At 39.8% G+C, this 18116-nt stretch overlaps 2 protein-coding genes across 2 annotated transcripts; one reads left to right on the top strand and one right to left on the bottom strand.

The window, feature by feature from the left end:
- The first annotated feature begins 115 nt into the window (after positions 1–115).
- LOC133524441 (dynactin subunit 2) lies at positions 116–11352 on the top strand. Its single transcript, XM_061860481.1, has 10 exons — positions 116–277; positions 367–569; positions 990–1125; positions 1506–1612; positions 1983–2099; positions 2733–2808; positions 3093–3248; positions 7931–8027; positions 8681–8781; positions 9304–11352. The coding sequence occupies exons 1-10, from the start codon at positions 242–244 to the stop codon at positions 9379–9381; spliced, it is 1107 nt and encodes a 368-aa protein (XP_061716465.1). The 5' UTR covers positions 116–241; the 3' UTR covers positions 9382–11352.
- Positions 11353–13766: 2414 nt separating this feature from the next.
- On the bottom strand, positions 13767–17929 carry LOC133524439 (large ribosomal subunit protein eL27). Its single transcript, XM_061860479.1, has 3 exons — positions 17824–17929; positions 17239–17468; positions 13767–13981 (listed from the first exon to the last, which is right to left on the bottom strand). Exons 2-3 carry the CDS (start codon positions 17455–17457, stop codon positions 13796–13798), a joined length of 405 nt encoding a protein of 134 aa, XP_061716463.1. The 5' UTR covers positions 17458–17468; positions 17824–17929; the 3' UTR covers positions 13767–13795.
- Positions 17930–18116: the final 187 nt, after the last annotated feature.

The raw sequence follows: 18116 nt of genomic DNA, 5'->3' as shown, positions 1-18116 counted from the left end.
AATGTTTTAAGGAATGGTTTCAGAACGATACTTTACATTCCGTTACACAGAATTTTTATGACATCCTTTAGGATAATTCGTTTGTCATTAATTTTTTTAAATCGCAAGCTGCATGGAACGAAACGATATTGTCAAAGTTGACAAAAGACTAAAACCACTGACGTCACTTTTGCCCGAATTTGTATATTTAAAATTTAGCTTAATTTAAGAGAACTACGATTACATTTACCATTCATTAAACATGGCAGACCCAAAATACGAGAATTTACCAGGCATAGTAAGTTTTGCTCCATATTGTCCGCCAAAGATATCGATTAAACATGGTCGTATTTGGGTAAACTTACAACAAAATGTTACATTTTACAGGCTTACGACCAGCCTGATGTGTATGAAACCGGCGACTTGCCTGAAGCCGATCAGCAGGAGCCCTTTGAGGAAGAAGAGAACGAATGTATTGAAACACTGCACTTGTCTGTGAAGGATTCTTTCAATAACTTCAAAGGGAAGTTTTTGACTGGTGCAGTAGATTTCTCTGACCGTTTGAGCAGAAAAAGTAGGATTGGATACAGGTAAATAATGTTTTCTTCCACAGGATGATAGAACATTAGTTTCTTTTTCGATATATTTGTATATTATTATAAGCAATTTTTAAATGATTCATCCACATTGACATTGTTGCATGTAATTGCAAGAAATTTTACAGGTAATCTCTATGGACCTCTATTTCAATGAAGATCTCTATTTTATTTCCAACAATATATCCCTTGAAGTGGTAGGCGGTTGACTCCCGTCCAATTATAGCATTTAAATTTCAAATGTTATTAATTGAAATAAAATCAAATAGGAATATAACTCGAAAACGACATATGCCACTTGAAGAGTTATACCAGATTATCAAAATGTCATTGCAGTAACATTTTAAACATTGTTTGCTATGCCAAGTTCATATAAAGTAATCAAAGCTGCAACTGCTATATATCAAATGTCAGGGCCGGTGAATATGAGTTAGCGGCAGAAGGAGAACCTGAGACAGTCTTGGAGCGCTACAACAGACTGCGCTGCGAGTTCTCAGACTTGTTGGAACAAGTGGCTGAACAGCAGAATAAGGCTACGGAAAGTGAGAAGGTATAACAAAAAATACAGTTTACATTAAACAGAATGTCAGTTGTTTTATAAGATACCTACTGACTGTCATAGAGCAATAATAAGTCTAAACACAAAAAGAGGGTGTAAAATTAGGTATTTTGTAAGTATGGGAAATAAATAAAATTAAATGAATATGAATATCTTGTCAAGAAAAGGGTTAAACATATGATCATATTAAGTGGGTTTTACTGTATATCATATGATTTATCATTATCACCCAAAACTTATTTCAAACAATATTTAATACAAATTTATTTTGTTACCTCTATTCCCGATGTGTTGAAACAGGTGACACTGTTCAAATATGTTGAAAACGCGAAAGTTTTAAATGTTAAAAAACCTTATTCATGTTTGTCCAGGATGAGTACTCCCGCCTGGCGACTCAAATAAACGCAACCAAGAAGATTTTGGAAGAACTGAAGCTTGAGGAAGGTGAACATGTTGACCCCACAGCTGAAAAACTCAAGTAAGATCTTTATCCAAGTATGGCAAAGGCTAAACAAAAAAGGGGTTATGATTTTAGCTGTCTATTGAGTCCTATAATCACCATCAAGTTGAAATAACCAAGATGTTTACTAATATTGAAAACATTGCTATTTTAAAGATCAAGAGTGCATTTTGATGATGATGATTTATGATCAGAGGCCGGAATTCTCGTGACTCTTTTGAATTGTCTTAGGGACTTCTCATGCGCATTTCTGTGGCGTGTAGTTTGTCTAGATGCTGTGACGAGACGGTTAACAACTGTGCTACTATTCTCCCCTAAACAATAAAAAATATTTGATCCACCCATATAATCTTTAATCGAAATCAAACTAACTTTACTAATATTTCAGGGAGTATTTAGCTCAGGGCAGTAAGAAAAAGCAACCTGGCGTAGCGACTGCTAGTCTCAAGCTGAAGCCGGAGGTCAACCTCGGGCAGACCACTCGCATCGCCCAGCTAGAACACAGGTATGTTCAAATACTAATATAGGTCGTCTAAGCATAGACAAAGTTTAAGCTAACTCTGCTCATACAAAGTGTGGGTGCCAACTTGTCAAGACAATCACAATTTTGATTTGTCAAAATAAAGATCAAAATAGAATGGAAAAAGGTCTCCACTTTTTATAGGTCTTTGCGCGGCTAGAGTATTTTCGAGTTTTGAACCCCTGACGCAAGAGGGGTGTTATACGTTTAACGACAATGTCTGTCTGCGGTATCATAGCTCTGTAACGGATGGACTGATTTCGACGCTGTTTTTCACGTGAGGTCAATTAGAACACATCCACATATCTTGACTTTAATATCTTTAAAGTATACGAGTAGGTATCGCCAGGAGAATTGAGGTGTACATTACATTACACACACAGCTACAAAGAGTACTAGTCGCAAAAACAGTATTGAATTAATGAATGTGACTAACGCACGATATTAAGCTAAAAAAAAACTTTGAAGAAACTTTTTGGTCCATCTTGCGGTTGAACCAGCTATCGGTACGAAAAAAAACTAATTTCAAAATGTCGCTGTCATTACATGATTTTGTTGTTGTGTGCGTGACTTCAACTCTCGTGCCCCTATCTGTACTCCACTTTAATATATTTCAAGGTTACACAAGTTGGAGCAAGCAGCCGGCGTAAGGGACGAAGAGGCTTTCCGAAGACTGCAGGCTGCAACCGGAGAGGTACGTACAGTCTTACGTTTGTAAAGACCTGCGCGAACCGGCGGGGCGCAGCGCAGATTTTTTCCGCGCATCGCACACTGACGAGGGATAATCCCCCGCGATGCCGCGGGCGCGAGAAAGAGCACTTAGGATGCCGCGTGTCCTTTATCAAAAGAACTTGAGTTTCGACTTAATTATATGAGCGAAAAAAAATCGACTCTTAAAGCAGAGGACTTAAGCACTCAAGTCTTAACCAGCACTAGTTCCGTCTCGTATCACCCTATAATCTAGTTTGTGTTTGACAGGCGACGCTATGCGGTGCGGCGGCTACACTAGCGGCACAAACCGCTCTGCTGCGACCCGCGGAGCTCGCGGCAGCGGACGCCCGCGCCGCCTCGCTGCTCGCCAACGTCGAGGCCATACGCGCCGCCCGCCCCTCCGACCCCGAGCTCGACGCCAAGGTGAACTAGACTCTATGTCCGCGGCGTAAGGTCGCTACACACTCGCTCCTGCCAACGTCGAGGCCATACGCGCCGCCCGCCCCTCCGACCCCGAGCTCGACGCCAAGGTGAACTAGACTCTATGTCCGCGGCGTAAGGTCGCTACACACTCGCTCCTGCCAACGTCGAGGCCATACGCGCCGCCCGCCCCTCCGACCCCGAGCTCGACGCCAAGGTGAACTAGACTCTATGTCCGCGGCGTAAGGTCGCTACACACTCGCTCCTGCCAACGTCGAGGCCATACGCGCCGCCCGCCCCTCCGACCCCGAGCTCGACGCCAAGGTGAACTAGACTCTATGTCCGCGGCGTAAGGTCGCTACACACTCGCTCCTGCCAACGTCGAGGCCATACGCGCCGCCCGCCCCTCCGACCCCGAGCTCGACGCCAAGGTGAACTAGACTCTATGTCCGCGGCGTAAGGTCGCTACACACTCGCTCCTGCCAACGTCGAGGCCATACGCGCCGCCCGCCCCTCCGACCCCGAGCTCGACGCCAAGGTGAACTAGACTCTATGTCCGCGGCGTAAGGTCGCTACACACTCGCTCCTGCCAACGTCGAGGCCATACGCGCCGCCCGCCCCTCCGACCCCGAGCTCGACGCCAAGGTGAACTAGACTCTATGTCCGCGGCGTAAGGTCGCTACACACTCGCTCCTGCCAACGTCGAGGCCATACGCGCCGCCCGCCCCTCCGACCCCGAGCTCGACGCCAAGGTGAACTAGACTCTATGTCCGCGGCGTAAGGTCGCTACACACTCGCTCCTGCCAACGTCGAGGCCATACGCGCCGCCCGCCCCTCCGACCCCGAGCTCGACGCCAAGGTGAACTAGACTCTATGTCCGCGGCGTAAGGTCGCTACACACTCGCTCCTGCCAACGTCGAGGCCATACGCGCCGCCCGCCCCTCCGACCCCGAGCTCGACGCCAAGGTGAACTAGACTCTATGTCCGCGGCGTAAGGGTCGCTACACACTCGCTCCTGCCAACGTCGAGGCCATACGCGCCGCCCGCCCCTCCGACCCCGAGCTCGACGCCAAGGTGAACTAGACTCTATGTCCGCGGCGTAAGGTCGCTACACACTCGCTCCTGCCAACGTCGAGGCCATACGCGCCGCCCGCCCCTCCGACCCCGAGCTCGACGCCAAGGTGAACTAGACTCTATGTCCGCGGCGTAAGGTCGCTAATAGACCCTAAATTTGTTTTTTTTTTACCTACGAATCCTGGAAACGGTTCTCAAATGTTACTCTTCAGAGACATCTGAATTGAGCTTTGCCTATTTACGAATACCTTTTATGACTTTGAAACAGTAAGGACCTGTTTCACAATGCCCAAATAAAGTATTGTATAGGTAATTAACAAATAAATTAACTGCTAGAGAAAACTTCCTGCAAAACTAAGCACTTTATCTACCAGTTTAAGCTTATTTAGCTGCAAATAGCACAAATGAATTTTTCGTTAACATAGGCAAAAACCTGGCTGATAAAATCCAGGAGGATCCGTCTTCACCCCCCTCAAGAATACATTTTAGTACATATAAATCCTCGAAATCATTTGTCCTATTAAACACGGATGAAGCTGAGGTTGAAAGGATTATCATGAGCCTAAAAGACGATTCCGCGGTCGGTTGGGATGGCATATCGAACAAAATAATAAAGGCATTCAGACATATCCTGGTTCCACCACTAACATATATATTTCAAAAGTGCATCTCTGAAGGAATATTTCCGAAATGTCTTAAAAAATCCGTTGTAATCCCTGTCTATAAATCTGGAAGCAAAGTGCAAGTAACAAATTATAGACCAATTTCTCTTTTGCCAGCGACATCAAAAATTCTGGAAAAAATTATTAATAATAGACTTGTGCAATATTTGGAGAAGCATGCTTTTTTGTCAAAGACGCAGTTTGGTTTTAGGTCCAAGTTATCAACTGCCGATGCTGTACACGAATTGACAGACTATTTAGTTCAGGAACTAGACAAGGGTAACAAGACAATTGGAATTTTTCTGGACCTCGCAAAAGCTTTTGACACCGTTTCTATTTCCATTTTACTGCACAAGCTTGAATCACTAGGTATTAGGGGCACACAACACAAATTAATCGCGAGCTACCTAAACGGACGAACTCAATGCGTAAAAATAGATAACATCATCAGCTCAGATTTAGAAAACACATCTTACGGCTTGCCACAAGGGAGCGTTTTGGCCTCTACCCTATTTTTAATTTACATTAATGACCTATGCAATCTAAAGATAGATAGTGGCAAAATCATTTCCTACGCAGATGACACTGCGCTACTTTTTTCCGCAAAGTCAACAAACGAGGTTTACGAGATCGCACAACGAGGATTCAATGTTGTAACTAACTGGCTAAAACTTCATCTACTAACACTGAACTCTGACAAAACAAACTTTATAAGCTTTTCCATGCGGAAATCAGATCCAATGTCAAATAATCACACACTTTACGCACATAACTGTGAGGACGAAACAAATAAGCCCTGTACATGCCCATCTATAGCTATTACTGACAACATTAAGTATTTGGGAGTCATTATTGACGAAACTCTCTCTTTTAAAAATCACATTGAAGCATTGTGCAATAGAGTTCGAAAATTAATATTTGTATTTAAAAAACTTCGATCGATAGGTGATCAAACTTTAATCAAGCAAGTATACTTTTCACTGTGTCAATCGATACTAAGTTACTGTATTTCTTCCTGGGGTGGTACAGCTAAAACAACACTAATAAACCTAGAAAGAGCCCAGAGAGCTGTACTAAAGGTAGCTACTTACCGCCCATTCTTATACCCCACTGAACTCCTTTATAAAGCATGTGAAGTACTAACTGTTCGTCAACTATTTATATTAAGCACAACACTTAAGCAGCACACCAAAATTCCTTTCAACACTGCATATACTAACAAAAGGCGCAAAGATATTATATGTATACAAACCGTACAAAGAAAACACGTATTTTCTTCTAGATTTTTTGTCTTTTTGGGCCCTTATTTGTACAACAGGTTAAATTCAAAATTAGACTTATACCCTCTTAGCTATGTTGGTTGTAAGAATATTCTACGACGCGCCCTTCAAAAAATGACATACGATGATACAGAGAACTTACTAATAGTCGTAAAATGATTTCTTACTGTACTTTGATATAGAATACTTAAATAAATTATTTTGTTAAGGTTATCACCCTACCAGATTTTTATTGTGTACTCTTTATAATTATAATTAAGTGAATAATTACAAATTAATTAATATGGTCCTATTCTGCCTGAAACACAGGAACTCCTAGTTCAGGCATTTGTAAACTTTTCCTTATCCTTAATCCTTAGTCTTTAAGTGCTAACACTGTACTTATACTGTTTTCAATAAAATTATTTGTATTTGTATTTGTATTTGAAGATTGTAAAACGCCATCGATGACTTTATTCGTCAGATAAGTGGCAAGTAGCTTATTCAGGACTTTATTTGGACATTGTGAAACAGGCCCTAACAAAAGTGAAGACGAGAGAATAACGTACATTTTCAAATGATGTCAAGATGTGTTATAAGCTTTTTCAACACTTGCTCGTTACGTGGAGGTTATTGGATTGCTTTTAGGCTTTTAATCCTAGATATTACACATACATACAAACATGCATATAATCACGCCTATTTCCCGGAGGGGTAGGCAGAAACCACGGATTTCCACTTGCTACGATCCTGACATACCTCTTTCGCTTCCTTCACTTCCATATTACACACGCTTTTTCATTATATTATAGCACTTGTTCGGTAATGTATGATAATCCGAGTCAAATTGCTAATAATAGTACATTACGATACAAGTGCGAAAAATAGGAAATTCAAAACGAGTGGCGATAAATTAAAACACGACCGAAGGGAGTGTTTTAAATCGACACGAGTTGCGAATTACCTATTCGCACATGTATCGTACAACGTTTTACAGTAACATGCTAATTTTCGCACTAGTGCGGTAAAGTAGCACCATATGTACTGTAATATGTATTTAAACGGAGCCTTCTTAAATTGGTCGAGTAGATTTTACAACAAGGACTCGGCGGCGCCAGCGGCTGACTCGAGGGGCGCAAGGCAGTATGACAGATGCAACACTGCATAAAACCTGTTTTAACTATTAAAAATTTATTCATATGAAAATTTCGTTTTTTTCCTCGCAAGTGTATTGAAAAATGTCATATGAAACACGTGTGCATTAGTCATTACACACATCGGCTTTCTTATTGCGCGCGAGCTGACACTATATCGCCTCGTGGGTAATAGCCAACACTTGTATCATAATGTACTATTATTTAACGTATGTATGTACATCTTTGAAGCTCAATTTGACCAACTTCCAGATTTCTGATTGAGCTGAAATTTTGAATACATATGTAAATCGGATAACAATGCAATATTATGATGACAAGGAGCTGATCTGATGATGGGGACAGGAAGTGGCCATGGGAACTCTGTGATGAAACAACGCAAACTAATCATGTTTGAGGTTGTTAGAATTGTCTCAATTACTTATCGTATCTGTGCCTGTGTCGAAGAGTGCCTGTAATAAAGAAAAGTACAGTCAGCAATAAAAACTTGTACCAAAAATGTTTTTCTTTTGTTAAAAAAAACGTATTATTTTCAGGTCAACGAGTTATACAAATTAGTGCAGCAGATCGACGGAATATCACATTCAGAGATCCTTGAGAGAATGGAAGCCCTCGAGTCTCTCCACAACCAAGGTATACACTATTAACTACTACAACTATGTGACACCTATTGCAAAGATTGATTAATTATATAAAATGTGAAAAGGATATGATAAATTCTTGTATCTAATTTGAGTCAGAAGACTTGACAATCCAGAGACCACAAAACATGGAACAGAACAGCGTTATCTATTTCAGCCTTCAAACTAGGGGATAACTTTACATGACGCCCGTCTGGCCTAGTGGGTAGTGACCCTGCCTATGAAGACGCTGGTCCTGGGTTCGAATTGGTTAGGAACCAGTCATGGGTGTTTTCTATGTATATAAGTTTATTTCTTTATATACGTGTGTATATCGTCGCCTAGTACCCTAAGTACAAGCTTTGCTTAGTTTCGGGCTAGATTGATCTGTGTAAGATTGTCCCCAAATATGTATTTATTTACATTTCATTCACCTACAATCAATAACTTGTCTCAAAGGTTTATTCCTATTTGTCCGGGCCCCATGTGACCGCCGCTATACGTGAGGCGGGGACAGATGGGAAAGGTTCATATGAATGCACCCATTCCCACTTTTTTTTAAACTAGCCTATTACACCGTCTCAATAATACCCTTAATTAACTTGCTCTAGGTCTATGTCGATTTGTGTGTAAAATTGTCCCATTTTATTGTTTTATTTCTTTCAGCGAGCAATTTCGGCAAATCCCTAACGGAGCTGGAAACCCTACAGAGCACCATCGCGTCCGGCGTCAAAAACAACAAGGAACTCTTGCAGGGCGTACAAGAGGTAAGATCATTTTAAAAGTTATTTATATCTTATAAAACCCAGGATAGAAACATAAGAGACCGAGATTCAGCAACGAATTTCAATGACTCATAGGACCGTGGGCGACCGCAAATTGGTTAAGATCATATCTGTATAATAAAGCCTTGTGAATGTCAGCTGCCTCTTGAGAAACAGCAGCCCAAACACAAAAAAGTTATCGCGCCCCAATTAATCATTTGCCATGTGGATTGTGAATAAAAAATGCGAGAATGTTAACCTTATTAGGCAGATCCACACAGAACTCGCCTCGCGAGGAAATTGCTGCGCGAAGCAGCTCGGTCAGTGGAAACGTGCCGCGCCCGAGGCAATGCAGCCAAGGCACGTCTACACAAGCCGATCTGCTTCGCGCGGCAATTTCCTCGCGAGGCGGCTTGTTCTGTGTGGATCCACCTATTGAGTTTAGGTTTGTTAAAATCCTTTCAATGAGTAGTGTTTGACTGTCGAATCGAGGAGTGTACTAAAATATAATTACATTTTATTAAGGTGTTCGCGCACAACATCGACAGCCTTCAGAAGGAGATCAAAAAACTGGACGACCGCATCGGCAAGCTCACCGCGTGATGAGGCAGCCGCGAGATTACAATGGCAACTATTGTTTAATTTATTTTTAAATAGGCTTTTAGCGTGTGTATTAGCTAGCTGCAACGACCTGGCAAGCGGTGTGGAACCGTCGCTCAAAATCCTTGTAAAGTGCGAGTCCGTTTAACTAGTGCTCCGAGGGTTCCGTACAAACTTTCAATTATCTCATCTAAAAATAAACACAGGCTTTTGACCAGAAGTATACCTAATTGTGAAGAGCGCCAGCTATCGGTAAATTGGCAAACTATTTTGCGCGATCTGTGTGTATGATTTTTTAATGTGAATTTTATATTATGTGAACCAATTTGAACGATTTTTGTTTTATTTGAAAGAACGTGTTTTTTATGTAATCTCAGAGAAATTTCAAGTATAATAAACACCCATAAATTGCAAATAAAATTAGAAAATATTTTTTGATAGTTAAAGAAAGTTATCAAGAGAGAGGTGTGATTATATTTTTCTGTAATATTTGTGTTAATATTAATGTCATGTAAAAAATTGGCCGTTTATCGATGGTAAACTTCGGAGATAAGAGGGGTGGAATAGTATTTTATTTTGTATTCCTTAAAAAAACCCGCTATAAAAAATGTTTTGGAATGGTCAATTTAAGCTTTTTCAATTGATAGCCCACGTGATATCTACCCCCTAGTACCTAAAACCTTAAAATTTTTGCCCCTTCTTTATATTGGGAATTTTCTATACTTAATACAAAAAAAAGAATACTTCCAACCCAGACAGGGTTAGCGTTGTTCAGAACTATTCCAAATTTCAAATCGATAGCTCATGTATTATAGTTCTCGAGATATGTCCGTCCGTTTGTATGGCAATATGACATACAAACGGACGGACGGAAAGAGCCGCACCATAAGGGTTCCTTTTGTACATTTTTGGCACGGAACACTTAAAAAAGACATAATAATTACCACACATCTAACTGCTTGGTCGGTGCAGTCAGCTTGGACACTTTTACTGCAAAATGAAGCGGGCAACTAATGGGTGATCTACTCTTAGTTCAAAGTAAGACCATTTAGATGCACCTTCTGTAATGATATCGCAACAAATAGTTTGTTACAACGCGGCTAGATATTATATTACATTTTCATTCACTGTATAGTTCGTGTCATCCACGATGACGCGCAGATTTGTCAAATCTAACCTTTAATAACATGACCATACGAGTCAAGGCACTCTTCACAATAGGCGGGTCCACACAGAGCGAGCAAGGTAACGCGCGCGCTGCCTCGGCCGAGGCACGTCTACATGAGCCATTTGCCGCGCGAGAGAATTGCCTCGCGACACTGCTCGCTCTGTGTAGACCCGGCTAATGACACGATCTATAAGTGTTATATTGGATTACGAAAATATTGTTGCTCATTGTAATCTTGCGTATAAGTCGGGTGTTACCATATTTACCTGCACTGTATTTTAATTTCATCCTAAACATAAGTATTTTTAGCCGCCGCCGCATTTATTTACATAATGGTGCCATGGCCAAGACCAGAATTCTGATTTATTTACTTTAGAAGATACGATAATATAACATAATACATATGACGATCCGAAAAAAATATATCACCATTAATATAATTATTCATGTTTAACGCAACTGTCATATTATTGTGACTATTTATGTAAAATACACCTAAATGCACTGCGATTAAGTTGAATTTTGTCAACTTTTTTTCTATAAATTAGGTGTAAGGTGCAGTGAACTCTCCGGAATAAGCCTAGTATCACTAAAATATAAAGATATCAGTATCAAAGTGTTTGTGCAACTATAAAATGTAGGTATTATAAATATACCTTTACTTCGCAAGGCTTTTTTTTTCTAAAACTTATGACATTTTTTAATGGAATTAACCGCTCATTATTTTTATCAATGCTGTTGTAATGTATCATCAGGATTATATTGCTTAAGAAAATAATTTATTATAAAGCAATTTATAAAGCTTATATTTCTTGTTTTATTTTAGTTTTCGTGGTAACTCACCGACTCTGCATCGTAGGGTAATTCCGACATTCAGACGTGATCCGTAATGGGGTTCGGTAGTCAAATGTTTTAATAGATGGCGCCAGCATAGGTTCGACAGACACACGCTATTCCAAACTGAGACGGGCTAACACTTCTCCAGGCATAGTATTTATCTACCACATACGCAGTAATAGAATTTCACCTTTAATATTCCGATTTAAAGTTCTAATTAGATTGCACTTTGGGGAAATGTGATTGGTGTTCAAATGAGTCGTGAAAGCTGGTTTAATTGGAATATATTTTTTGGGAAAACCTTGTACAAAATAGTTATTTGTTTTACAAGGGGGCAAAGTTGTTGTTTAACGTCTCGTGCTTAATATTGATACCCGAGCAAGCGATAGATTCCAAAATTGAACCACGCGCGTGGTGAGTGGGTCGAAAAATGTAATCTTGAGCGTTGCGAGGGCTTCAAGACACGAGGGTTAAACGAATTTTGGCACCGAGTGAAACAAATTTTTTCACCACACCAACACAAGGAAAATACTAGCTGTAAAATATTAAACAAAATCAAAGCAAATCAATTCAAAATGAATGGTATTAAATATTCATCATTCAAAATCATCATCTAAAAGTTAATTCCACCAGCCAACACAAGGAAACAACTCAAAATTTGCATTTGATTACTTTGCCCCACATGGGGATAAAATTAAACTTTCTCATAAATTTTTGAACAATCACGAGCGCCCCAGCTGGTGTGGTGAAAAGTATTTGATTAAAGGTAGGACAATATAAAGTACCTCACTTTCGTGTACAGTCAGCATCAAAAGTAGCGGATCAAATAACGTTTCATAAGTATCTACCATTCTGTAACAGCTTATCAAAAAGTGACGTCTTTGATATAGAATAACTAAGAAAGTAAAAGATATACTTATGAGCGCGAATTTTTACAATTTATCTATATTTGGAAAAGTTATCCGGAATATCAGATACTTTTGGCGCGTTATTTCATCCGCTACTTTTGATGCTGACTGTACCATCATCGATACCAAAAAGAAATTGAAGTAGAGGTGTATTGTCAAAGAAAACTTTGTAGAGATGTAAATTGTGGCATTACCTAGGAAAAGGGACCTTATTGTCGATGGCGCTTACGCCGCACTGCGTCGCGCAGTGTTTGTATCGGAGCATCGTTTATGACGGCGGAAGCGCCATCGACAATAAGGTCCCTTTTCATAGATAACGTCACAATTAACTGCCATCTTTCGACACATAATTTAAACTTTAAGAATGCCATTTGACTATGATTCTTATTCTTTCACTGATATGTGTTAAATATCAAAAAGGGGCGCCATCCAATAGATCAAAGCCCAAAAGCAAATATATTATGCAATAGCAGCATCGTTTCGAGCTATAGCGCCATAACCTTTAGGTACACAATCATGCTTACAAACTAGGTAATTGAAAGGGAAAGTGGCTCAGCTAATGTCTGCGCCAAAAAGCCTCGGGGCACAGCGGCCCTAAAGACTCAGCAACGGACGCTGTTATTCTGCCACCCCCGTATTTGTACATCTAGCTAAGGACAGCAGAAACATTAACACTTTTACATTTAGGACAGGATAGCAAAACCGAACAATATGCAGTGGATTTAAAAAAAATGCTAACTATGTCCACAAAATAAAAAATAAACAGACGGTCCGTTCCCGCCGTTCTTGAAAATACATACCTAAACTTGCCCGACTCACTAGGGTTGCTTCTGTATTAATTTCGAATTTTAAAAAGGAGTAGGTAATATAAGTTTACAGACATACATATATCGATTCGTTTATACACAGTTATACATACATCTTATCACGTTTACATTCCTTAGAGACTGCTTAGATGTTAAAGAGCATCAAATATCGATTAAAGGACCCGACACCACACGTGACGAAGACTGGAGCGTAACAACTTGTTACAACTAACTACTAACAAGATATAACTATGATAGTGATCCCACTAAAAAAAATATCGGTTATTCATTTTGACGTACGTGAAAGAAGGTACCTACGTAGCGGCGGGGACGTCAAGTAAGCAACGCGCGCACAGCCCGACTAAGCTCTGCCCGAGAGTGCCCGAGAACGCCTGTAAATGTAACGTCTGTCTGTGTGCGTGCAGCGAAAAGGGCACTTTGTACTGAGCGAACTATTTACTTTGTGCTTTGACCCTTTTCCTGCGCTTGTGGTTCTATTTGTGTGAGCGGTGTGTGTTGCGAGGGTTTCAAAGCACGAGGGGTTAAATTAAAATAAATATGCTTTTTACAGTAAACCTTACGGTTGGCATGTTTTTTTTACGGTTGGTTGAAAACCTATAATAGTTAAAAGAGTAGATTTTCATTCCCTCCCAAATGAAACAACACATCACATTACTCGCGCAATGTTTATTTTGTACTTAAAACCTAAGCTTCTGGAAGAACCACTTGTTCTTCCCGCTCTTGTATCTCTCCTCGAAGCGCACCCTGGTGTTAAAGCGCAGCTTCTTGCGTTTGGCCGGGTCTTTCAGGTCCTTGGCGGAGAACTTCTCGAAGCTGAAGTCTACTGTGTAACGGGTGGGCATAAGGTGGTTGTAGTTTACTACCTGGAATGAAGGAAAAGTTTCATTTAATAGATACATTTTTTAAAAAATAAGGTAACACGACAGGAGGCAAAACAACGAAACGAAAGGAGGAACAACAGGAGGCAAAACGAATCGCTGGATGGGAATCGGTTCCAGTCGCCCGTGAACACCTGCAACACCAGAGGGATTGTAAGTGCGTTGCCAGCCTTTAAAATGGGAGTATGCTCTTGTACTGTGTACATAAATATTATGGTCTTATTAATTCAGTTACAGATAGGAAAAATTTGAATTAACCACAATGAAAATAGCTACTCAATCAATCAAATGGTCAGAAAGCAAGTCTTTTATCAGTGTGATTTTCTGTTGACAGACTATACTTTTTCCGTTAACAATTTATGTTCTGGTTCAGTTAGCTTGAAATCTGGTGCACCAAGTTTTCAATAAGCAGCAGACTACAGTACTAATTGTACGGTATCTGGCCTGGTTGACCAGGTTTTGGTGACCCCTGTTTTTTGCATTCACTTGAGAACTCTTTTTTTATACAATGCGGTGGCAAACAAGCATATAGCCCGCCTGATGGTAAGCAGTCTCTGTAACCTATGTACGCCTGCAACTCCAGAGGAGTTACATGCGCGTTGCCGACCCTAACACTCCGCACCCTCTTTGAGCACTGGCAGGAACACAACACTATGAGTAGGATCTAGAATGATATGGCTGCGGTTTTCTGTAAGGTGGAGGTACTTCCCCAGTTGCGCTCTGCTCTAGATCTTGAATGACATTTGCTGTAATGTGGTAAATGTGGCCCATCACACAAAGCAAGATGACATTCAGTGCCCATACCTCTCTTTTGGATGTAATTTAAGGACATACCCGAACCCGGTGGACATTGTGTACAGTCAGCCAAGAAAGCGGTTTACCACTTTTCGACTCGTATTTGTCAAGTAGTAGAGTTCAAAAATGGTAAACCACTTTCTTGGCGGACTATACACTAAGAGAAATAGAACTTAACTTTAAAATTTGAATTATACAACACTTCAAGAAAAATACCATGTGAATGACAAACTGTACAAGGATCACCATAACCAGACAGGAATCCGTGGGGCAAAGTTTTTTGATAAATAGGGAGTTCCTGCATCGATAAACTCAACTATCGATGCTAGTTCTATATACTAGTGATCACTCAAGAGTTTGCTTGTAAAAATATGTTTTTGAGTGTAAAAATAATTAAATAATAACTCAATGTGTTCTTCTTCGTTTTTAAGACAAGACAAGACTTAATAATTAAACCTACTGTCACTACAAAACCATTCAACTCTGGAGGGAAACTACAGGCTTGAATCATTCCAAGGCGCTAATCAAGGCCTTCAGCAAAAAGGCGGCCTCAAACGCCTTAGCGTTGTCTAGGAACCAACTACGCAACTTGGTAAGGGTGCTTACTGGGCACTGCGGCCTAAATAAGCACATGCTGGAAACGTGACATGGGGCGGTGCAGACTCTGTATGGAGGCAGAGGCGTGACTCAATCCTGGGCGGACACACATTGCGTCCGGAGGAATTTTTGAAGTTGTAGGTTTGGATCGAGACTTGTAGTAGGTGGTGATCACAATAGATCAGGAATGGTTGCAGTGATATTTAGGCTGTAGAGCCTTACACAGCCCCTGACAAAGAAGAAGAAGCATTGATAGTAGAGTTTATCAATACAGGAACTTCCTACTTATCAAACAATTTTGCCCCACGGATTCCTATGTCTGACCATAACCAACAACTTAACAGACTTCCTTTTGATAGGACATCTAGACCATAAAATTCCAAAAAAAAACATGTATTTTACATAGTTCTAGGGATTACAGGAAAACCTATGCTGGTGCCATCTAAAAAATAGTGTAAACTATATAGTGACACCCAAGGGACTGAGTTCTTTTGATGCTATAGAGTTTTCATTATATAGAGAGAAATTAATATATATATATTAGCCTTTAGATGGACCGAATATTTGACATTTTAAATTATTATTATATGAATACATTTCTTTTTTTTTCTCTCTCTTGTTCTTCTTTTTCTCTTATTCATATTCATATATATCTCTTTTTTTCCATTTTTGTGTGTCCGTTTGCCAAGTGGCAAAGGCCTCCTCCAATCTTTTCCATTTTGGTCTTTCTGTGGCCACTCTACCCCAAGTTATTCCCGCGACCTGTCTTATGTCGTCTTCTCACCTTCTCTTTGGTCTAGTTTCCTTCCTGTTTCTATCCCTTCGGTACCATTGCATGACTAGTTTGCTCCATTTGTCTTTACCTCTAATCATGTAACCTGCCCATTTCCATTTTTGTTTTCTTATCTTTCTAGTTATATCCTGGACTTTAGTTTTGTATCTAATGTAGCTATTTCTTACTTTGTCTATTTTCTTGTTACCTATCATACTTCTTTCCATCACATGCTGGCATATGGAAAGTTTGCTTTATGTGTCTTTTGTTAGAACCATGTTTCACTTCCGTATGTTAAAACTAGTAGGATGCATGTATTAAATAGTTTGCTTTTAGTTGTTATGTGTAAGTTTTTGTCTTTCATTATTTCTTTCAGTCCCCAGTATTTTTTCCAGCTGTTCGCTATTCTTCTTTGAACTTCTTTTTTTATGTTGTCTTCTGGAGACATCAGTTGGCCAAGATATTATGTATTCTTCAGCATAGGAGATTTGAGTCTGTTCCACTGTTACAGGGTCTTTGTTGCCATTAGTCATAATTTTTGTTTTTTCAAGGTTTTTTTGCACTTTCCGATGCTAGATCATTAATCATCTTCTTTAGATCGCCAGAGAGAGAAATTAATATTGAAGTAAAGCAACTATAGCCACCAAATGTCAATGTTATAAGGAGTGAATTGTTATATGGAGATGGAGTTTACACTGATATTTCATACAGAAGGTCAGAGAAAGTTAGTTTGGAATATATTATGTTGCCAAATAATAAAGGAAAATGTTGAAGAAAATATTGTATTGTAGTGGAAAATGTAGGTCTATCAATAATTCTAAAACAAGTCCTTTTATAAAATTGTCTATCACTATATTGCACACACACATTTACTCCACCAATTGCTAAGTATCTTTTTAAAATTATATTATTACAGTATCTAGTAAGCATTTTTTTTACAGTAAAAGTATACGTACTTCTCATGTCATTTCTTAAAAAAATGCATTCTATATCCGAATTTGACATCTCAAAGATAATATGGAGCATTTCACTATCAAAACAAACTTTAAGGTTATGTTACAAATTCAAAGATTCTTACCTTAACAAAGGGCTTGACTTTGGAGCGCTTGTGGATTTTGTTTTTGCCCATCCTCTTCTGGACTTTCCTCGGATACCTGTCGATGCCGGCGACAAAAGCGTGGCCGTAGGGTTTGTCCGACGTTCCCTCGTCGTAGTTTTTAACGACGATGGCTTTGCGGCCCGCGTACCGGCCGCTGAGGACCAGCACCACCTTCCCGGGTTTCATGATCTTACCCATCTTGGATGGATCTGCGAAAACAAAACTAACCTCTAAAATCGTATTTTGATTCACAAAAACTGACTCACAACTTCTATAATACGCAATTAATATGTGAGTATGATGTTTTTAAAATATCTCTTTGAGTTAAGACGTCTTTTTATGATAATTATGTTAAGAAACACCACAATAATCACTATCAACTGTGTGTACAACTTCGACTTGAACTCATCAATGTTAGTGTAAAATCTCAATTAGTATTAAAAATCTTAATGGCGACGCACAGTACGATGCACACACTTTATATTGGTAAAGAAATTTGCTTCAAATGTTTCTTATTAACACAGATTTAAATAGATATTTTTCTTGTAAATTTACAAAACTCACATTCCTATAACTCGTCGACAAGAAAAGACTGTGTTGCCATAAAAGAAATTAAATCCTCCTGTGACAGTGACAGTTAAATAATTCAACGAATGTCGATTCATCTCAATCAAGCTACCGTTTTTTCACTGGTGCTGAAACAGTTCTAAAGGCCTTACTACACTCTGGTAGGTAGGTACTACAGGGTGTAATCACTTCCAACCTTTGTAGTCTTCAACCGATAGGTGGTGGTCAAAGAGTAAAGTAAGTCGTAGTGATTATATGCTCTTTGGTGGTGGTCGTATATTATAGAGCCA

This window comes from Cydia pomonella, chromosome 13 (genome assembly GCF_033807575.1).
Source record: "Cydia pomonella isolate Wapato2018A chromosome 13, ilCydPomo1, whole genome shotgun sequence".
Classification (NCBI taxonomy): Eukaryota; Metazoa; Arthropoda; class Insecta; order Lepidoptera; family Tortricidae; genus Cydia; species Cydia pomonella.
Note: the sequence above shows the minus strand (reverse complement) of the source record. Positions and strands in the feature narration are given on the sequence as shown.